Here is a 23,302-nt window from a genome sequence, read left to right as displayed (position 1 = left end):
CCTATACTATCTCTGTGCCCAGGCTCAGTACGCAGCATACTGGTATCACGAAGTCCCCTACGTTGCACACGTGGCCATTGAAGAAGGGGATGCCCATCCGGTCCCACTATCGGCGATATTGTCACACACTAGACCCCCGCTTCATTCAAAAGACATCAACACGGTAGACACCACGATCAAGGCATGGAATAAACTAGGACAATTGGCCCACAAGACCCCATTATATGCACCGAACATGCCATTACAGCACCATCAGGCCTTATCAGTCACTAGCGAGAAAGTGGGGATGTCACTACTGTCCAGAGCAGGGATCGACAAAATGTGCGACGTATTTCAGGGGGGCACATTCATAGAACTTGATAAACTAGATTACATACAAAATCAGACTCTTATGTTCCGCTTCTCATATTACAGATTGACTAGGGCATTGAAGGGACATTACCCTTCATTCCCAGAGGAGCCGGAAACACTAGCGCCATTACAGATGCTGGTCACCACGAGCGATCTGTCTCATTTGGTATCCAGACTTTACGCTGCTGCACAATCGGACATAGCAGGTCACACACTTAAAGCCAAGGAAAGGTGGGATACGCTACTGGAGGCTCCACTGACAGAGGTGGAATGGTACAGTTCATGCGCACTGACTCAGATACTTACACCAAACGGGAATCTGAGGATAATTCATTTCAAGTTCATACACCAAAGCTATTACACACCGGTGAAAATGCGCAGATACGGGCTTCAAGAGGAAGACAAATGTAAGCGCTGCAACAGGGATGGGGCAGACTTTGTACATTTGGCATGGAAGTGCGAGCGTGTGGCGGCTTATTGGGAGGAGGTCACGACCGCGTTGTCGAGCATGTTGGATGACGAGGTGCACTGCACACCACAGGTCTGTCTGCTCGGTATTATACCCCAATTCAGAGCGCTGAAGCGCAGGTTCTGTGCTATCGCATTGCTGTTAGCCAAAAGACAGGTGGCACAATGTTGGCACAGCCGTAAGGTACCGACCGTAAAAATGTGGATGCATAGCATGGCTACTTGTAGGGATAAACTACAAACGTATGAAGAGGACTTACCTGCTAAATCTAGGCCCAAGGATGTGTGGTGCTTTTTGACGGACTATTTGAACTCCTTGCAGGAGAATGGGGAGGATTAGTTGATGTGCGGGTGACGCCGTGAGATGAGTGAATGGCGTGTGGATATGGCCCCTGAGGACTACTTAAAGAGAATTATGTAACACTGCTTAGCTCACTGTATAGGGTGTAACTGAAGGCAATGGCAGGTCTTAAGTTGGGGAAGTTAGAGTTTGGTTGACAAAATCACAAAATGTAAGACTCATGTTGATTGTACAATGCGTGCCCTGACTGGAAAATACCGGATGGTTCTATTTACCGTTAACAGATTACTCTGCATATTCATTTTTTGATTGTACTGATCCAACAAGGTGCAATGGCGAGCCGGCCTCAGGGTTGTGGGCTCATGCGGTGTATTCTACTTTATGTTAATAAAGGTCTTACGCAAAAAAAAAAAAAAAAAAAAAAAAAAAAAAAATCCTCATTAGGGATCCTGACAACAGTACAGTTGGGCACTCAGTGGTGCACTCTCATGCCATGCAGGACATTTCCATCCCAACAGTAAAATTATGAAACATTGTCTACTTTTAAGCCTGGCTCTCTGTGACATTAAGAGGGATTTAGCTGATGGCCATTCATCAATTTATTGACTACTGATCACCCTTGTTCCATCAAAGTGGCATGGTGGATGTCGCGGAGTCTGACTGTAATTTCACAGATTCATGGAGAAATGAAATTTTTGGCATTTGTTTCTGACAAACGTAAAGGATCCAAATGATCATATCATAAAAGATACTCGACCCTGAAAAACGTTGCTGTTTTTTCCAGTAAATAGTTTGCACTATCCACTGATCACAAACCTCTCCTACATTTTGAAAGGTGACGGCATCAGCAAGACTGCAGTTAAGCTTTCTAGGCTGATAAGTTACTGAAGTACCATTTTATTATGGTTCTTCTCAGGTTGTCGAAAACAAATCACTTGATTGGTAATCTAGGTCACTTTGCGCTTATGTGTTCCCATGCAATCCATGACACTTCCGGAAGCTTGAGAAAATCATACTTGTGTAACAGAGCTCATCCGTGACAGCTGCATGCCTTTTGTGCAAATAAGCATACAACCAACTTCCGCAACAACTTTATACTGTAAAAATCTAACTTTTGAATAGAATGTGATTGGAAATAAATACATATATTCTATCAGTCTGCGAGACAGCATCTTATGTCATGTGGAAAGCCAGGTTGAAGCTGTCCATATATAATTTAGAAGTCAAAAAGAAAAGAGCAGTTTCACAAATGACTCAGTGGGCACTGACTAGTGATTTAAACATGGCTTTCTGCCCTGGATATTTAGTATAGTTGGGCAGGAATGAGGGAGGAAATAGAATCTTATCCAGAAGAGCCAATTATCAGGTATGCTGCAGAAATATGTACACGGTACAAGTTGTAGCTGTCTCAGTACATTCTTCAGGAGACCAAGGTAGCATGAGTTATTGTAGTCTAGCTGAAGTAATATTAAGGAAAAAACGGTCGTGGCAATTGGATGTAATGCAAGGCAAGATTTTATCCAAAAGCTTACTTGGCCAACACCGATACTTGTGGCTCTCGATAAGAGGTTCAAGGAAGAGATTGTAGTCAATGATGATACCCAGATTTCAAACCGTTTTAAAGGGGATGGTGAGAGCTAGTGGCCAACTAGCCAATCTCCATTTGTCAGTGGAATCCCTGTTGATAAGTAGCTTTTGTTTGCTGGTTTAAGTTGCAAAAATATTAAATCCATCCATTGTTGGACTGTAGTTAAGACATCAACCATATTGGAAGGAGGATATGGTTGACTCATTGTCTCGACTCTGTATGCTGTTATGGAGGGAAGCAAAATGAGAATGACATTCAAGCAGACAAGTGGCAGATGAGTGCTGCCTCAAAGTCCCTTTGTATGTATGTAATGTATGTATATGTATGTACTTGTTTTTTTAATTGCTTTAATACAAGACCCTGGCAGATCACCAGTCAGGCCTCCTAAAAAGGTCTAGCAAAGATTATTACAGTGCAAATCCTCTACTCCTTATTTTGTCAACTAGGTACCTGTTAGAAATGGGGTTACCAATTCTACGGGGGTAGCATGGAGCAGAGCGGGCAGGCCAAACTCCTGAGGACATGTGTGAAGCATCCACGCAGTACCCACAGACGACACACCAGGCTCACCACAAAAGAGACACGACACCGCTTATGGGCTCAACTAATCATGAGCAGGGGCAACATTACCATAAGTGGGCACAGCTAACAACCTGGTGCCGCAGCAAAATCAGTAGGACAGCATACCATTAACCTCCACCCAGCTTCCTGCTAATGGCGGCCTACCAAGGACAATCCCCTAACCAAGAGTTACTCTACTACCCCAACCAGTCATCCAACTCTCACCGGGGCTCTTGCCCAGTCCGGGGGTCTTCTGTAGGCAACCAGGGCCCACGGGGCCCAATGACAGTGTCCAAACGAGGGGGGTGAGCACCGATAGTGTGCCCCGTTGCCCTCTCCACCCCCTAGCTGAGCCCCACTCACCGGGACGTTTCCGCTCTCTTCTGGTGGGTCCTCGGGGACCTTGAGCGGTGGGGTAGGCACCTGGTGTCCTGGCGGGCAGGGAGGGCACCGGCAAAATGCCCCGGCCCACTCCTCTCCTCACACGGGGGCTCGGCAGGGCTCGCATCGACGTCCTCTTGCTTCTCACGGGCCCCTCCTCTCTCTCACGGGGACCCGGGGCTTCCGTCGGCCTCCTCGGGCAGCAGCCAATCAATGCGCGGCAGGCTGGGAGCTCGGATGGTGACGTCACCGGCGCCCCAGCCACATAACATCGCCCTTCCCGGCTTTACCAGGCCGGCACAGCCCTCCTCAACTTCATGGCGGCCCTCCCCTGGCTCCGTGGGCCGCCGAAACGGTGATGGCAACAGCGGGGCAGGCTCTAGTGCATTCAGGTGGCGCGAGGCAGCGCCAGCACTCCCCGGGCCGCGGCGGTGGGATCGGCAGAAATGAGGGGTAGGCTCCCTCTTTCTTCCCTCAGCACACAAGCGCCGCCATTACACGGGGTAAGCACCCGTTTATAAATCTTTCATCAGGCGGGGCAGGCACCCGCGACAGGGCGCTACGAGGCGGGGTAGGCTCCCGCAGCGCTCCCTTCTCGGGCCACACAGCGCTTCGGGGGCATAAATCTGACGCTGTAGCACTTAGAGGCCTAGCGCTGGCCCCATATGCAGTGCTTGGTACGCCGACAGCTCCTGAGCAACACACTGCTACCCAACAACAGTTCTCCGGGGCTCCCACGCGCTTAGCAGGTATAGCGCTCTCAGATTATAGCGCTTGGTAGGCAATCAGCAGGACAGTCTTGGTCACAGCGCTCTGGGGACACAGGGAATCTCCTGCAGGCCAGCGCTTCCAGGCACACAGCGCAAGGGGGCGCACAGTCCCAGCAGCAGGCCCCCAGGATAACACTCCTCACCTCCTGGGGGCGGGCTCACGGTGCTCCTTCCCTTCTAGGCGCTTCTTTGCGCAGCGCTTGCATGGCACAGGGTCCCGGCAGCTTCAGGGACCTAGGGGGGCCCTCCTTCAGGGGCCCTGGGGACAGAGCAGTAGGCACTACTGGGCCAGGTCAGCAGGTAGTGGGGGCATCATCAAAACAGGGTGGTAGGCTTTCACCATCCCCACTGCAGCGTGGCCCTCCTCCTACACGGCAGCCTGAACTCCTGAAGTGGGGCTTCACAAGCCCTGGGGACAGTAGGGGGGTCCCAGATGGGTGCAGGGTCCAGCACACAGACCCACGTGGCAGTATCCCCAGGCAGCAGGTCCCCTCACATTCCTGTCTCAGCACATGGTGGCACATCCCACTTATTTATATTCCCCTCACCCCACCTTCCAGACAGTGCCAGCAGCTTCTGGAATTCTCTGGGGAACTAGATCAAACTGGCTCAGGGGGAGGGGTAGAGCACCCTGGGTGCCAGACTTTCCCTCAAAATGCTGGGGTGGCTGGGTACCTAACAACTAGACTGCTAACCTACTGCAGTCAGGTGGCACAACGCACAGCCATGGCATCCATTTTAAAAATAGCAGTTCACCAGGTTACATTTACACAATGGGGCGGATTGACAAGTGCTCACACCATTGCATGACATTACACATTAACATGGCGTCTCACACCACACATGGCCTATACAGTAACCTTTCCCATGGGGGAGACATCTCAAATTAGGGGGGCGAAAGGCGAAACATTTCGGGGAAAAGGGCCAAGTCCAACAGTACCCAACATCAGAACCCCTGCTTTCTATGGTAATGTGTGCCAAAATACCTCTCAACATGCGCAAACACCCATATTTGTAATTTCGCTTTAGCCTGTACTTTTTATAATAAATATTTCAATCTTACTGCCTTTGTTGTAACTTAACACAATAAACAGATCAGACATGTGGCATCTTACATGTTGCTTTCCGTTAAACCAATTGGACCTGTAACGTTTGAAATTGACTTGTCGCGATAACCAACCCAACCCAGGCAAGCTACATTGAGAAATAAGCTTTTCCACAAGGCAATCATCAGGCATACAATCACAAAATTATGAATATGTACAAAATTATAGTGACCAGACAACATCCAGCCACTTATTAAAAAGGTCTTTACAAGGATAATGCAGAAAATCTTCTAAACCCCAGTTTTGTCAGTAATATGTGAGATCCCATGTAACAAAACGCCTGCCTGCAGGCCTTAACATAATGTGATAATACTCTATCCTTAAAAGCCTACTCACTGTGCCATATTTTTTTCACAATAAAGAAGTCAAGTTTTCATAATGTTCACATCGGACCTAAGGCTTCTGATTTCATATTTCTCAGTGAACCAATCAGGCCTGTAGCCTTAATCATTGGCTTTTCAACCATAACCAACTCAGGCATACAATAATAAATTGCCAAATAATATTCATCATTACAGTTGGTAAAATACAATACGACCCCCGCCAAAAGGGCCTATCCAGTCTTGAACAAAGTCTGCGTTCATGCTGATCCTGAAGTTTGAAATTGTTTATTTACAAAAAAAGTAGCCTGTGAAAAAACAAATCTGTTGAAAATGGTATCACCAGACTCGCAGTCATAAAATCTACATGTACAAAATACATATTCGTTTTCAAAGACAGGGTTTCAGCGGAAATCATGTGATAAAATCATAACAAAAGACATATAAGTTGCAAAAACTATATTGTGGGAGAGTACACAATCTGTCTTCAAATAGATATCAAAATGTAAACTATTACAGGTGAGCAAATTATTTGAGAATGTCTGATACTAGATATGAGAACGACTCACAACTTGGTTACACTGATTAAGCATTGAGCAGGAATATTTATTCCTGCTCAATTGCTAAATTTACCACCTTTAAGCAAGCGTTGATGCGCCAGGTAATGAAGTCCAACTTATTCTTTTCTTTATTTCAATATGACATACAGCTCAGCCAACGTGTTTCGTTCCCACAAGGAGAACTTCATCAGGGTTTAAATAACAGAAAAAGTCTTAATCCTTATGCATTTATATCCAGTGTGATTCCTCCAGTTTATTGTGAGGGATCAGTGGGGAATTCCCAGGGCAAAATCCTGCCAGTAAGGGATGACCTTATTAACAAGCGTGATTTCTCACCGTCCTGGTAATAGTTGATTTGATTTTGAAACAACAACAGTGTTTTGGACTTAATTACCTGGTGCAACCCTGCTTGCTTCAACATTTCATGGTTCTGGATTACAGAGGCACCACACAACAGCTGGTGCTGGAAAGTTAGTGCGCAGGACTAGTTACTTAAGAAACTAGCGTGAGGTGCAGACCTACAAGTCCGCTGTTGGACTTTTTTGTATAAATGTATCAACTTTATAACGTTTTATATTGCCCGAACATGACTCATGAGGCGATCTGAAATAACAAGTAAGAAACAAGAGAACAGCCACATACAGTAGAAAGTTCCAAACTATGTAAAATAGCAAAATTTCGATCCTTTAACAATAATCAGACAGTCCGCATTGCTTTACTCATCTATTTACATACTCTTTCACTGTTCCATGGGTCTCCCATCATCTTCCAACAAGCATCTCTGCCATTTTCTCTCTGCCATTTTCTCTTTTCCTATTTCTGCCAATATCCATGGCTGTCGTACTGCAGTTAAGCCAAAGCAATAATTCTAAATTCTACACGCTTTTAAGTCAATCTTCAAAGTACATCAATCTACACTAATAGCAGGCAGGTGTGATGTGCTGTTTAGGGGAACTATCTTCATTGATTACTATGGTAAAGAAATAGTAGAACTTTTGCTCTTTTTGGAGTCCTGCCCACAAAAAACAACTTCAAGCAATGTTGTTCTTAATCAGACCATTACGACTCCCCCTCAAGTGTAGGTGTGGGCAGATCCAGCATGAGGACGATTGAGGCTCTATTGGTATTGCATTAAAAATTGCAAAAAGTTGTTTTCACTGTTCGAGGAATGCTGATCTTACGGCTTGACAATGGGCAAGGTGCCTTGTAAATCAAATCAAATAAGCTTTATTCGGTTTTTAGTTTAAAACCATAAAAGCAACAAGAAAAAATACATACATGCATAGATAACTCATCATTTCATTACAAGGTAAAAAGAAACCGACTATTAAAACAAGCTAGAATCAATGTGACGAATCAGCTAAACAAAGTACGTGCATAATCAAAACTAATTAGAGGGTAGAGGGTTAATAGCACAGGGTACACGGAATCCCCTTTCACCAAGAATTATGATTTAATGACATTTGACTTGATGGCGGATTGTAACGGCGGCCGGGATAAAAATCATACAAGTCCCAGATGCAAATGGGGCCATCTCCCTCTTTGGGCTGGGAAGATCGTAGGTAGGGGACAATGTTCCTATTCTTGAATTTAATTAAGATCAAGTCCCCCGAGATGTCCTTGGGCAACGTACCTAGCCACCCCACCCTCCTGACACTCAGGATTCCACCATCTAGAGCAGGTGGCAGCGGTCTGTTGTGATTTAGCCAGAAAATGGCTTTGTTTAGCAGTTCCTGGTGTGTTTCAAGTTTGCCCTGACTAAGTGCAGGGACCCCAGAGAGAACAGTCACGTATGGGGCGGCTTCGGGAGGTAGATTGGTGCAGTGCCTTCTTTCTAGAGCGGTCCTGGGAGCTCTGTGAGGCACGAGTGCGGGATTTAAAGTAACGTTCCGGCCACTTGGAATGGGTGTAGTAGGAGGGGGTTCAAGAGTTTGAACTTTCCTGCGTGCAGTGGACTTAGGCTTTTCATTGTTGATGGAGGGAATGGGACAAATGGGTATAGCAGTTTTTTCAGTTGGTAGATAGTTCCTTTTTATTGTTTTTTCAATACTAGTCAACCTGTCCCCTAGCTCATTGATTTTTGTGACCAGAGGTGATAGTACAGATATAAACAGTTGCTCAATCTGAGCCAGTAAGGGCAATTGGAGGGGCGATATAGAGTCATGTATTCTGTTCACATCCTTAGCCGGCGTTAATATGGTTGGGTTGGAGGGGGATGATGAGGGACTAGTGCACATTTTGTCAGCATTAGATAGATTCTCATAGACATTGTCTTTTTCCTCATCATACTTCCTTTTACTGATTAAACCCCGGGACAGTGTGTTGACTTGAAAATGACTTTTAGTGGGGATAAAGGTACATCCTGTGGAGTGCAGTTTAGTTGGTCAGCATCTCTACCCACTATAGGGGGGGTTGATGCGTCCGGGACATACTTCGTGCCACACAGGGCCTTCAGCTCCTCCCAGATGGACATGAATAATGGAAATCGGAACTGCAAAAGCGAAAATAGGCAGTACAATGTGAGATTAATAAGAAGGTAAAAACGTCTCTGTACCTCCTCCTTCGATAGAGCCAAGTGGGGTGGCCCGTCCCGTCCTCCTTGTGCCTCTGAGGGCCACAGAGGGCCCGCCCTTTGCCCGGGCTTCGCCCGCGCGTGTCCCGCGACGCGGGAACTCTCCTTCTGATTTAAGCGCCGGCGGGCACAGCGTCAGCGGCGTCCTGGCTGCAAGTATTGCCGGGATTGGTAGTCCCCCGGTCAGCGAGCACAGTGGAGGTGACCCAGTGTCCTCCGTGGGTCTGTGTGTCTGTGTGGTGATGGAAGGTAAGGAGCGTTGTCCTCCGTTCACTGCCCCTGGCTCAGTCCCTTATATTTCTGGGCATCTGTCACTCCGATCCTCTAAAGTCTAAACAGTCACAGAGTGAGCCAGGCAAATCGTCTTACAGCAAAAAAAGGCCAGCCAGACTGAACAAGGGGAAGCGAGTAACTGGAAGGCTTCCAGCTGCCTTGGTGGGAGGTGGTATCGATAAAGGACAGGAGCGGCTGCATCCTGGTTAAAGAAAGGTCAAAAGTGGGCTGCTGGAGATTCTCCCTGTGCTGCAGAGGCAAAGTTGTTTACTTGATCAGAGGCCATTGTGTGTAGGAGAAGTTTGGTTCCAAAGTGTGAAAAAAGTGGTGGCTTGGGGTCTCTCAGCCCTGTGGCACTCATGCAGGGACTAGCCTGAATAAAGGTTGATATTCCGTGATACTTCATAGCAGTGTTCATGGTGAGCAGGACTTGGAAGAGACCATGCTTGCATGGGCATACTTCCATTAATGAATGGATTCACACTTGGACCCAGTCTTTTAATTTGCAAGTCTCAAAAAATCTCAATTTGCGACCCTCAAAACAGAATGGTCGTACATCTGGCCCTTACAGTCCTGATGATGATGATCCAACAATTCCAGGGTATCTAAACGATGTTCCAACAATTCCAGGGTATCTAAACGATGTTGGCACATAAGACAGACCTGTTAAAAATATTGACAATGTGTGGTCTGTTTATTTCCTATATACTGTGATAGACATTTATTGATTCACACATATGTAGAATATTTAAACCGAGCACGTCTTTTTCACCTCACTCGCCCTATATGTATACATTTGTTTGATTTTATCTGTGTTCGTCTCAGTGGAGTATTGCTGGTTATAATATCGAGTATTTCTGTCACCACAAGGTACGCTGTGCATTACAAATTTGAGCCTTTAAAAAGGTGCATGGTGAGCTCATTGCAGTGCACACAATTATGAGAGACTGGCCTCAAACCTGAGTATATTAAAGAAACTGCTGCCAAATCCTATTTATGGGTTTGGTTCTGCAACTTGTGTCTGCAGCACTGTTGCTATCTGCACAGTTCCTTGCAAAGTAGCTGTCTCCCTGATTCAAAGGAGGATGATTTGAGTACGCACACTCCATATTCTCCACACGCATTTACATAGTCTTATGAATCTGCTAATATGTCTACTAACTCATAAAATATTACACACTGCACCACTGTCATCCACAACTGCACTCGCTAACCTTGTAGGGAAAGAACATTCTCAGATTTTTTTCCCCTCTAGAACATCCATCTCGTATTCTCTGGATTGTCACTGGAAAGAGAATAGAGGAGAACACAGGATCAGGCTCTGTTGAATGTAGTACTGTTGGGTACACTTTAGCAGTCGCAGGGGAGGTTTCATGCTGATTGCTGCAACAAGGTTCATGCTAAAGGGAGCTGGTGTGCAGTATGTAGTGGTCTTTTCCATCTGGATAATCCTTAGTCTTTACTTTGTGTTTTTGGATCACACCTGCCTCTATCTTGTCCGTTGGGAAAATGTCTAACAAACGTTAATTATCTTAATATTGACCAAGGAGGCCCTACTTGTTTTCTTGCACTACCATAAGTGTTTGAGTGTCAGGTTAAGTGATTGAGTGTTCACTCATCATGAATATATGGTCTTTAAAAAGTCTGCTTTCTATCCCGTTTTAGGAGGACTTTCGGTGTAAAGTTGAAGATTATATGAAGCGGTATGCGAGATGATGAAGGGCGGAGTCTCCCCTCATGCTGACCCTGCCTCACAGAGCTGAGCGTGATCACGTTAAGAAGACTACAAACGAAAGGCAGTTGCTAATGTTTGGGTTGTTTACTCGTCCCCCTACTCATGTCGCACCCAAGACGACCTCAGACCTCATCCGCGTCCATGTCTTCTGGAGTCGCCACCATGAAGACTGCGAGGAATTGAACTGGGGAGGGGCATGGGGCCCGGGTGGGTGGGGAAGGAGTAGAGATGCAATGTTGCTTCTGTTTTAAAGCTGTTTACATTTCTGACACTATACATCCTTCTGCGGAGAGTTGCTCTAGAAATGTCCTAACGGAACTTGCTGTTGAATATAGAGCTTTACTTTACATGATCTGGCTTCGAGTCGTTCGTGAATACTAATGAACATTATGACGTGAATATGTTTCAGGACACAAAGAGATCTCTTAACCAAAAAAAATTACCCTTGAGTAAACCTGTGGATTATAAATAACCATCCTCACTAGAGATTTGTCATTTGTCAATTTTGGATGCTTTGTTTTTTCTGGCATATTGAAGTGCATATTTAACGAAGGGAGCCTTCACTTGGGCACTGCTCACTGGTGGTTTTGATAATATAGTGCTTAGATAGTATTATCGGCAGTGATTCCCCCCCAAGGGGCCACCCCAAGCCTCGTTAAGGATCCTCAGTTCACGTTACAGAAGTCTGCTCTGCTGTGAAGAGTTCACATTCTGGCTCCATGCCTGCTTTTAGAGTTTGGTACCACCCGCGTGGCTCAGCTGATCTGGTTCCTGTTTTAGGGAATACACTTCATCATTTTTTGGGAGATTTTTCACAATTCCTGTTCTTTGGTAGTGTATGCTAAATTATGCCCCTTGCAAACACTTGTTCTTCTGTACAGCACCATGAAAAGAAATGCATTCTCAAGGCATACAAATGCTTGGTCCTACAAACCGTAGAATGTACTTCCAGGCTATACACCCGGTTTGTTTCGATGTTTTGTTCTGTTGTAACATGTTGCCTTACTGCCCATCAGAACGGCGTGATATCCTAAGCTTACAGAACAAGACAAATCCGAAGTGTGAATTGGACAGTTGCAAATATCATAAACGTCTTGCATCAGAGGATATGCAGAGTGGTAAGAGGGCATGCATGCCGGCATACTTTAAAAAAAAACAGTTTATTGATTTTATCAAACAGTTCCCAAAAGTGGTAGAGCAATAAAACAAACAGGCACCAGAGACTGCATCACTGTTAGAGCAACTGAATATCAACACAACAAGGTGCAAAACATAGTGTAAAACATGGCTGTGTGACGAACTCCGCGTCCCCTACCCAATGTGAGAGTCATGCACTTCAAAGCCATGTGAGCGCATATCTCCAAAGAATGGATGATGGTCTAGGTGGACACAGCTCAAGTTGGATACCCCTGTATCCAGACCATTTTTTTCTATATCGTGTGTTTCTGGGGTCCCCTCTTGCCAGGTACAATGGGCGTTTCAGTCCCATACAAAAATCTATGCCCTTGGCTCACTGCTCGTCGAAGGGCTCCTCAGTATCTTTCCAGACTCGCACAATATCTTATTTCACAATGATCAGACCTAGCTAAAGCAATGCCCTCCGTTACCCTCTAAGCCCTCCTTAATATGAAAGAGAGTACAGTTGGATACATCTAGGTATGTACAACACTCCCTCCAGGCATCTCAGTACCCGGTTCCAAAAGTGAAAAAGTGCGGGGAAATGCCAGAATGTATTGGGCAAATTCCCATGTAGGCCATCACACTGCAAGCAGTTTCCCGTAGCTATTTGTACCATGTGGTGCAGTCTCGCTGTAGGGAGATATGTGCAGTAAAGCCGCTTAAGTTGTATCATTCAAAATCAGGAGGCTATTACCACCTCTCTAGGAGCCTCGACCACCTCCTGCCAATCCTCATTGGTCCCAAGTCCCACTCCAATGTCGTCCTCACTCCAGCCATTGGGTCTGGTAAATTTCAGAGAAGCATTTTATATATGTCCCATAGCTTGTGGTCTGTAAGGGGAATATTCTTGGATGTCTTCCTCTGACTGTATAGTCTGTAAGAGAGCATGACTGAGCTGGAGATATCAAAAGACTTTGAAGCACTCTTTGCTGTCTCCTTGGACCATATACATGCAGCTTCTGTAGCTAGGTTATGTGGTGCGACTGAGGACAGAGGCTCAGATGAGGCGGTGGTCCCCTGCGGAGTATATTGTCATGAAACTGTAAGCCTGGCAACCCTCATGTCCTACTAGTAACCTTTGGGGATAATTATGACATCTTAATAAACAGGTGTTAAGATTCTTTGGTAATACTTTCCCCAACCCTCCCCTTTCGAAACAAATTCTCATACAGCAGTTGCATCTGTTAAATGTGTCTCAGGACTGCATAGAAGAGGTTAATTTCAAATTTCACAAATGGAAGTGCAGCAAAAAGTAAAACTTATTTCAAACAAAAGTCCAGTTCCAAGTTGTATGTATAGGCAAGCTGCTTGCCAGATTTTAGACTTTATGCCACAGTAGCTGGATGCTAGAAGACACATAAGGTATTGATAACGGAGGCGTAATAGCTGAAACCGACCAATTAATTAAGATCAGAAGTAAATATGAGGACCTGATGCATACAAGAGATCGGGTGTGAACCTACAATGGGTGGAACTGAGCAACAAGAAACAAAATGTCCAGTTGGCTGATGCAGAATTCTAATTGCCCTGAGAAAGTTCACATGGTGGTGAAGAAACGTGTTGGCTGTCTGACTACTTGGAATACATACAATTTGAAACTAAACTTTTGTTTGAATGAACGTTAACTTTTCGGTGCACTACCATTTGTAACATTTGGATTCAATTTGACCTGGTAGCCCCTTGGGAGCAGCAGATGCTTTGGTTTAGGTGCACACGTAGTAGGACTTCACTGTTTAACGATTGGGACATGGGAGGTGTGCGGTACCTTGGGTGTCTCCTTGCTCTGTTGTGTTGATTGATACTAATACGAGATTAAATGAATTTACCCAGGGACCTTCTGGGTTATGAGTTCTAAGAATGTGAAGAGAGAGGAGGACTAAATCATCTTGAGGCTATTTCCACACAAGCAAAAAAAAAAATATTACTTCTGTAATAGCCGGTCTTTTGTGTTATACCTTTTTCATCTGTCCTGTGGTCCCTGAGACCATTATTACACAATATATCATCAGCGTTCTGGCATGACCGCTCCTGCCCCTCTTCCATCAGGAACGTTTTCAGCACTCTGTCTGCTCCCCAAGAGCGCGTAAGAGGTAATAGCTAAACTGAGAGGGGCACAGGCTATTACACTCGTAAATTCTTCCCCCCAAGAAGGACAGTGTTTTGGGTCCTATATCTGATCTCAGATTCCTAAAGGCCTTCATGAGGAATAGCAGATGCAAGTTGGTGATTCTGACCAAGGTTCTATCTGCCTTGGACCCCCATGTCTGAATGGTTTCCTTGGACTTCAAGAACACATGCATGCATATTTTCATCTAGACGCCCCACAGGTGTTCCCTTCGGTTCATGGTTGGGAGGGAGCATTAGCAGTTCACTGGCCTGCTTTTTGACATTATTTCTGCCCTCTCGGGTGTGTTCACAAAGGTGATGTCGGTGGTCAATGCCAATCTTTTTAGGTTGGCGTTTCCCATTACCATGTTGACCGGCCTCTGAAGGCACAATCTTCACACTTTTCTTAGATCACTTCAGGGCTACTGTTTCATTGCTGTCATCCCAAGGGTTTTCCATAGACCAGCCAAATTCCCACCTTCAGGCCATACAGAGAATCCCTTTCAAGGAGCCGTTGTGGGCAATGTGACAGAGGGCTTTTCATCCCCTTATTGAATTCTGGACATTACAGTTTTATCCTGATGTTTTGTGCAAGAGCTTGTTTTGGTCTTGTAAGTTCTGAGGTTTCTTAGTCTTCTGCCTTTCTGCATCCTGTTAGTGCCTCATGTCCATTAATAAATAGGAGCTCTACAGGGAATTGGCTGCTGCAGTCGGCCCAACTCTGGGGCTGTTCGTCAGATTCAATACAAAAGTGGGAACCACCTGTGGACAATGTTTAACGTGGTCCAGTGTACATGTCCAGTCAACCAAATCGCAAAAGAGTACAAAGTTCCCCAGGGTAAAGACAAGAGGTATGTGTGTGTTTGGGAGTAGAGCAAAGGCAGGGAACAGAATGTTCCCTTATTGGAACTAGAAGACCTCACACACCCAGTCAGCTAGGTGTCATGCTTCATCATTGGTCTCCTGCTCCTCGTCAGACTGGGGCTGCAATGTCCGACGGGCGCCAAAGGCGCTCTTTGTTGGAGTTCTTTTGTTCCAGCCAATGGTTGAGTGCATGTGAGGGGTCTGGTGAAAGTGTAGTCGTGAGGGAATGGTGATATTAAAAGAAGGTGGGTCAGTCCACAAGGGTCTTTATTCACGTGGCTGACTCCCTTGGTTAAAAGGGGTGGGAAGGGAGATAGGGACTGTAAGGGGCACAGTGGACTACCTCAACCCTCTAAATAGTTCGACATGTTTCTTGCCCAACTGGCAATTCTTCAGGACCTCGGGTGCTCGGTACTACACAGTGAAAAAACACAATAAAAAGGAGAAAGATACAACCTCACTGGGTCAATCCGAGGGCAGGCCAAGTGGTCCTGCTCTAGCGGGGAGACCCTAGGAGTATCCCTAGTAGGCCCCGCAGTCTGTTCCCGTGGGGCTGCTCGATAAGGTAAGGTACCTGTAGCGCGAGCAGCCTGGGTTCCAAGACCTACCCACACGTTGAGCGCTCCGGCAGTAGCGCGGAACAGCTGGTCATAACATTTGTACCTTTGACGAGGCAGCCTGGGACATTCACTGGAGGATGGTGTGGGTCAACCGGACGTATGGCAAACCATTTTCCCACCCCTACCAGAGCATTTGTTTGGGGTACAGGTTGGGTTGGGGCGATAACTTGGGCGATGTGGGTATCGGAGGCGTGTGATGGAGCAGTAGCACCATATCTATCTTTTTGGTCTATCAGACTCATTCCATGTGAGCCAACCCAGCTACTTCAGCGCTGGTTAGAGGCGTTGATGTGTTGGACATCTCCCAAACTGCTACTTGGGCACCCATCTGCGCTTTGATGAAGTGTTACTCCGTTTGTTCGGGTCTGCAGAGAGGGACATGTTGCCCACTTGGTCCCGCAGGACTTCATGGTACAAAATGCAGTCCTCAGACCCATGTTACCTTTTTGGGAAGTACTGCTTTGGTATAGTCATTAGCTGAGGAACCTGTGGTCAGAGTTGTCCATCAGAATAAGAACTTACTTTGGCAATGCACTTTCTAATTGGTACTCTATCAGCACATTCCTCACCATACCCTGTTCTGTGGAGAGAACTTTTTGTGTTAAATTTGGCACACTGTCAGGCTTCAGTTATCAGTGTTTTACCTCTGAACCCTCAATGGTAGTAAACTGATGTCTACGCTAAAGAGGGTGTCTAAATGTGACTCCATATTATCACATCCAGATCGGATGCAGCATAAATGCTTTTGCGTTTTTGTGAGGATTCAGAGGTTATGAATCTGCTGTTAGAGTATCCACCAGAAATGTTTTACTAGGAATAATGTCACTCGCAGTGAAAGAGAGCCAATGGCTCAGGTAAATTGATCCAGGCTGTTTGCTGTGGTGGGTGGAATCAAAAATGTGGATGACATGAACAGATCAATGGATAAATTAGACTTACCGAATTCCTCTCGATGTATGTATGTATTGTATTTTATTTCTATTGCACAATGCTGTTGACAACTAAGGCCATCCTAGGCCAAACATAAAAACTCTAGGCCAGCTCAAACTACTAGACCATTTCTCCCATCAAGATGAACGCAGACTACTCTAGGCCTCTTGTAGCCTTGTTGGGCTTCATCACTGAGATGCAGCTTGCGCCCCTGTGGCACAGCAAGCTACAAGACCCACTTCTCTTCATAATTGTGTCCCGAACTTCGAGTCACTGCGAAATACCAAAAAGGGATAGATGGCAATGCTTGATTTAATTGTAACCGCTGGCAGTTCTTATTAATGTATTCCATCATTTATGGATCATTACCTTAGGCCCAAATTGATCTGTCCCAAAAGACCAGCCAATACTATGGTATAAATTTCAAATATTTGGTGGTCGTTGTGGCTGAGAGTCTTGTGGGGAATATCACAGCAGTTTTGTTATTGCGTCATGAAAGATGTACCTTGTCGCGTGGATGGAACCTTTTGTTAAGGTTGCCGAGAGAGAGAGAATTTTTTCTGCTTAAGCCTGACTGTCTAAAGGATTTGAGTAGCACCAACATTGGGTTCTGCTATCCTCTTGTGAGTGCATTGGGAAGCTTTGACAGCGCACCGTGTGGGTGCACTACCCAGAATCCTTGAAGCATTACTTGACCTTTCGTCAAAGTGGCTGACCTGGCCTAAGAGTTCCCTGCTCTTGTTTAGGGTCCCTTCCACCACCTGCGACAGAGTCAAGTGGCAGAAGTATCAAGAAGGCACCTGGCGTGTACTTTTTTTCCCCCGAAACTGCAAAACCCAAAGTGAGAATGAGCTGTCCGTACCAGTTCAAGTCTGGTAGCGGAGATGAACCTAGCACTCCTACCATATCAGAGGACTCTGACCTGCACAGATCTTGGAAGGGGAAAGAAACTTAGCGGAAAGACTTTAGGTTGTCCTAGCCCATTCTGCCGTTTGACCTTTACTCTGCAATGCCAACCTGCCCATAGACTAAGGGCGTTATTTAGGGTTCGGAGGGCAGGATACTCGGTTACAAAAGTGACAAATGTCCCGTGTGCCATATTATGAATGCACTGTAACCTACGGCGCTTGTCACATGGAGGATGGAATATTTCCCACGTTTTGACGGAGTATCTCGTCCTCCAAACTCTAAATGAGGCAACAAAGCATTTTGGGGCCTTCCGGAGGACACCAAGGCCATCACCTGCAGGGAAGTTAAACAAATCAACATATTCTCTGTTCTGCTGAGTAGAAGTGCATGTATTTATCTAGCGAATTGTACCACGGGGGCAAAACTCGCAGAACGCTGCCTGCCGTGAGGGAAACGGTACCAGCGCCAGGAGCCAGCAGCACCTCCCTGCATCCACGGACGCCGTGAGGGGAACGGCAGTAGTCACGCTAGGACTACATTTCCCAGCAGCACTGGGTGCCGGCGCAGTCCTCTGACGCTACCAACGCGCCCGGAGGCACTTTAAGATCATCAAGCGTCGAGCGCTCCTGGGGCAAAACTCGCAGAACGCTGCCTGCCGTGAGGGAAACGGTACCAGCGCCAGGAGCCAGCAGCACCTCTCTGCATCCACGGACGCCGTGAGGGGAACGGCAGTAGTCACGCTAGGACTACATTTCCCAGCAGCACTGGGGGCCGGCGCAGTCCTCTGACGCTACCAACGGGCCCAGAGGCGCCTTAAGATCATCAAGCGCCGAGCGCTCCTGGGGCAAAACTCGCAGAACGCTGCCTGCTGTGAGGGAAACGGTACCAGCGCCAGGAGCCAGCAGCACCTCCCTGCATCCACGGACGCCGTGAGGGGAACGGCAGTAGTCACGCTAGGACTACATTTCCCAGCAGCACTGGGGGCCGGCGCAGTCCTCTGACGCTACCAACGCGCCCGGAGGCGCCTTAAGATCATCAAACGCCTCCCGCCCCGCGGGACGCGCGCGGGCAGCGCCAGGCTGAGCCCGGGCAGAGGGCGGGCCGTCTACAGCCGTCAGCAGCAGGAAGAGGCAAAGCCGGGCCCATCCCATAATGTCTGCGACAAAATCCCCTCTTCATAGCTTGGACATCTAACCCTGTCTTTAAGGTACATTGGGGTAGTAGCTGGGGGAACTTAGCTGCAGTTGTGTGTCATTACTACTACATTGGCCAAACACCAGTGGAATGGGCAAACGTAAATCTATGGAGGGGGGTGCCCAGCAGCCGAAAACAAAGAAGGGGAAAAAGACAAAAAAGCTTATTGTCAATAGTGCAAAATCCACCTTGACACGCATTGAAAATCTTGTCGGTGAATTTGAGGAAATCTTAGCTGATAATACCCCACAACTTGAGGTGATTACTACACTCAATACAGAAGACCCAGGTAAATGTAGAGGGAAAGTGATCCCAGATATTTCCCCAAAAAAATAATACTCCTCAATCCTTACCTATCTGCTTAGTACATACTCAACCTGAGAATAGCTCTGTGCTGGCTACAGTGGGTTTACCAGGCTCTATAGATGATGATCCTCTAATGGCTAAAAGTTCTATCACCGACAATGGGTCTTTACAGTCAAGCCCTGGGATATTACAATTCCATGTAGTAATAAATATGCTGTGTTGGAGGGGGAAACAGGTGATGCAGCAGATGTAATTGCGCAGGTGTCAAAACGGGGTGCAATTGATAATGTATTAGGCACTTGTGTCGTAAGATGTGAGGGCTGCCTAAATTGTTCTGGCTCGATTAAAGCTATCCTCTCTAAATTAGAGAAACTAGAACACGATATGGTGGATATTAAGAAAATTCTGGTGACATTAAACCATAAAGGGAATGCAGCTTTCCCCAATAAAACTCTGCCTCTACCCAGTCCTTCACCAATTCCAACCCCACCACAACAATTATTGCACCCCGCTTCTAGCTCCCCAGCTACTTGTGAGCACCCAAAGAACACACTTTTAACCACTAAGTCCTATCCAAAATCATATGCTGATACTCTAAGACCGCAAGGGACAGACTTCCAAAGTAAGCCTGGTCCTTCGACTGCCCCAACATCTAGTAATGTGAAGACGAAAAGAGATAGCTTGGCCAAGGGGAGCTCATCTTTTACACCTGTGCCTAACACCACAAGATCTGCTAACAAGATAGTTTATATGACCGGGGTCCCAAAATTAAACAATAAACAGGGCCTTGAATCTAGGGATTCCATACATAACAAAACCATACACTGGCTTAGACACGTCGGGGGCTGTAGATCCATCATTAAAGAAGGCCTGATAAGTGTCAAGAGATTGTCCCTATTTAGTTCTAGTAGTGATTGTATTGAAATTCAATTCAATAACCATAGCATGGCGGATAATTTGGTGAATTTGGAGTTCCGGTCCTCTCCCCCTAGCCATTCTAACATCCAGATCAGATGCCTGCCCTCATGGTCTACTGAAGGGGCAGACGACGACTCAGGCATTAATAGAATAGACTGACTAACTGGTATCAATTCTAGTCCTCTTCAAGTTTCTGTTCTTGAGGGGAACCCAGTGGTAAACATACTAAAGGCACTGAGTGCTTCCCCGACTGTTCCCAGTTCGGACCTTCCAAATCAGATCATGAGAGAGGCAGGTGGGGTAGGAGAGGGCAACCTTGGAATAATCCATATTTTGTCCTGGAACAATGCAGGTCTCAAAAAGAAACTGGCCATCCCAGATTGGCATGAATTTATTAATAAACATGAAATCTGCATGTTCCAGGAGACCTGGAGCTTGGAACCCTTGTATATCCCTGGTTACTCCACTTTCTACGTACCGGCAGTAACCCAAGGCATGGGCCAACCCTCGGGGGGACTCCATATCTGGATAAAAGTAACATTGAACTTGAACATTAAAATCCACAATGCTAACTCAGAAGACATCCTCCATTTATCCTTTAAAGGGCCATTGAATGGTAGCAGAATTGACCTTTTCAATGTATATGCAAGAGGAGGCCCGCCTTATCAAAACTCTGTTACAATCTCCTGTTTGGAAATGGCCATGGCAGGTATCCCCCCACATTCTAACATCATCTTGGGAGGGGACTTAAACTGTACATATGAACCCCTAAGATCTTCTTGGGTCCCAGGAGGAAGATATTAAATATTCTGTACCCCCTCTAAATCTAACCCCCATCAAGAGGTGGACGGTGAGAGCACTGCAAATCAATGCCCTGACCATGGAATTTAATTTACGGGCACTCAATGGGAGAACCATTTCAGACCCTAGCGGGGCAATGACCTTTAACAGATTGAATGGGCCTTCACGTATTGACTACATTATCCTAGATGTAATTCATGGGGATATGTCGTTGACATGAAGGTCAAGCAGATGCCATATAGTGATCATAATCCCCTCTGTGCAGACATTAGATGGGAAACTAGTGGAAAAACCATAAAGATTTCCTTAACTTCAAAAGCAGTGATCCCTACTAACTGCAATCAAAAGCTCAAATGGAACAAAGTAGCATGCCAAGAGGAGACATTAGCCGGTATAGGACTTAAAGTGGCTTCAAAGGTGGTAGAATGTTCCCAGCTCAACTCTGCGTTTAATCCAGCAATCAGTGTAGACCTTAGAAAATCCTATAAGGAATTTATAGAAAATATAGGTTTCCATTTTAAAATAAGGGGTTCCAAGGGAGGGATAAAACGTGTACCTAAAAAAGGTAATCCATGGTTCACTAAAGAATGTAGAGTCCGAAGGAATGCCATTTTCTCAGCCTTACAGAAAAAAGATCCTGTAGCGGTAAGGCTGGCCAGACAAGAATATAAAAAATCTACAGAATCTGCCAAACGGGTTTGGGAGGAGGACCATTGGCAGGAATTAAAAAAGGCGGCTTACCTAAAAGATTCTATTACTTTTTGGGCCTTAATAAACCAATTAACTAGAAGGGGCTCAGATCCCATCCCTAATACCATAACTGAACAACAATGGTTTATGCATTTTTCAAATCTTTATTGCAGCAAGGTAAGGTCAGAGCAATCCCTGATCATTCCCCCCAGACCCCGAGGTAGTGCTCATGCTACCTGAACCCGCTGACTATTTTATACTCTCTGAAGTCCAGTCAGCTATTAAAAGCATAACCCGTGGGAAGGCCGCAGGCCCAGATGGGCTCCCAGGCGATCTAATTCTTCATGACCCCATACTATGGGCTAACCTTCTCCTCCATTTGATGAATTTATTGTTAAAGGGCTACCCAGTCCCAGATTCATGGAAGGGAGCGGAGGTGGTTGCAATTTACAAAAAGGGGGCGAAAGAGGACCCTGCCAACTACAGACCAATAAGCCTAATTGATGTCATTCAAAAGGTGGTTGGCAGGGTTCTTATCTCCAGAATGGGGATTTGGCTTGAAGAGGGGGACATTCTAACACATTTACAAGCGGGTTTTAGACAAAAAATAGGTACAATGGACCAAGTATTTAGATTCACAGCGACCTATTGGAAGACCATTTCTATTGGCAAAGGGTCGTTATACCTGGCCTTCATTGACCTCAAAACCGCATTTGATTTGGTCCCCGGGTCAAACTGTGGCAGGTACTGCACGAAATGGGCATTCCACGTTACCTCTTGGAACTAATCAAAAGATTGCATGATGGTACATATGCGAGAATCAGATGGGGGAACGAAGGTCAGCTGACAGAGAGAATACCCGTGCTGAGGGGGGTCCGCCAAGGGTGTGTGATGGCTCCGACCTTGTTCTCCCTCTTTATAAATGGGGTGGCAGACTATTTGAGGGAGGACCCAGCGGATGCCCCCACCCTGGCTGGGGAAAAAACACCTACCCTTCCCTTTGCTGACGACACTCTCCTCATGTCTAAAACCCCCTCTGGTCTCCAGAAACTTCTAGACAGGTTTAGTGGCTTTTGTAAAGATCGTGGCCTTATAATTAACACCACCAAAACCAAATTGATGGTTTTGTCTAGAAATAAAAAATTGAAGAAAATTCATATTGCATTGGATGGTACCTTATTGGAGGAGGTTAATGCATTTGATTACCTTGGGGTCAGAATAAATCGCAAGATGAACTGGGATGCTCATACTGCCAAGATGCTGCTTAACTTTAAAAGGGTGACAGGAGCAATTGCCAGAGACCACCGTTTGACATCCAGCAAACCCATTAGCCCCGTCCTAGCAGTGTATGAGGGCAAGGCGCTGTCTGCTGCAACCTACGGCTCCGAACTTTGGGGGTCTGAAAGAGTTACTGATCTAGCTACAGCTGAACATAAATTTATGAGCGAGTTAGTGGGTCTCCCGGTCTCTACCCCTATTAAACCGCTACTCTATGACTTAGGACGTCGCTCAATTAAAGACATTGTCGGTCTCCGACCTTTATTATTTTGGGTCCGCCTAAGAAGGACGCCGGATCTCAGCCACTACGCTGCAGTCCTTGACGAACTTATTGAGTTGAATGGTTTTGGGGTGATTCCGTGGCTGAAAAATTTAAGGGACTTGGTGTTTAACATGGGACTTAAAGAAGAATGGCTATCACAGCAGCCCCAGCCGAAAGACACTGTTAAAAAGTTGTACTGGGAGAGGATCCAAGAAAGGGACTCGTTAAACCCAAAGTGGGGTGCTTTAACCGACCAATT

General features: G+C 46.2%; 1 protein-coding gene across 2 annotated transcripts in view; it reads left to right on the top strand.

The window, feature by feature from the left end:
* The window catches only part of UBE2F (ubiquitin conjugating enzyme E2 F (putative)), a 1,298,841-nt gene extending 1,287,508 nt beyond the window's left edge, over positions 1-11,333 (top strand). For both annotated transcript variants that reach the window (XM_086956339.1, XM_086956340.1), the window contains one exon: positions 10,917-11,333. In XM_086956339.1, coding sequence (XP_086812465.1) covers positions 10,917-10,967 — 51 coding nt within the window. In that variant the 3' untranslated portion in view covers positions 10,968-11,333. The remainder of the gene's footprint in view (positions 1-10,916) is intronic.
* Positions 11,334-23,302: the final 11,969 nt, after the last annotated feature.

Source organism: Lissotriton vulgaris, chromosome 2_1, assembly GCF_964263255.1.
Source record: "Lissotriton vulgaris chromosome 2_1, aLisVul1.2, whole genome shotgun sequence".
NCBI lineage: Eukaryota > Metazoa > Chordata > Amphibia > Caudata > Salamandridae > Lissotriton > Lissotriton vulgaris.
This window is presented reverse-complemented; position numbering and strand designations above follow the sequence as displayed.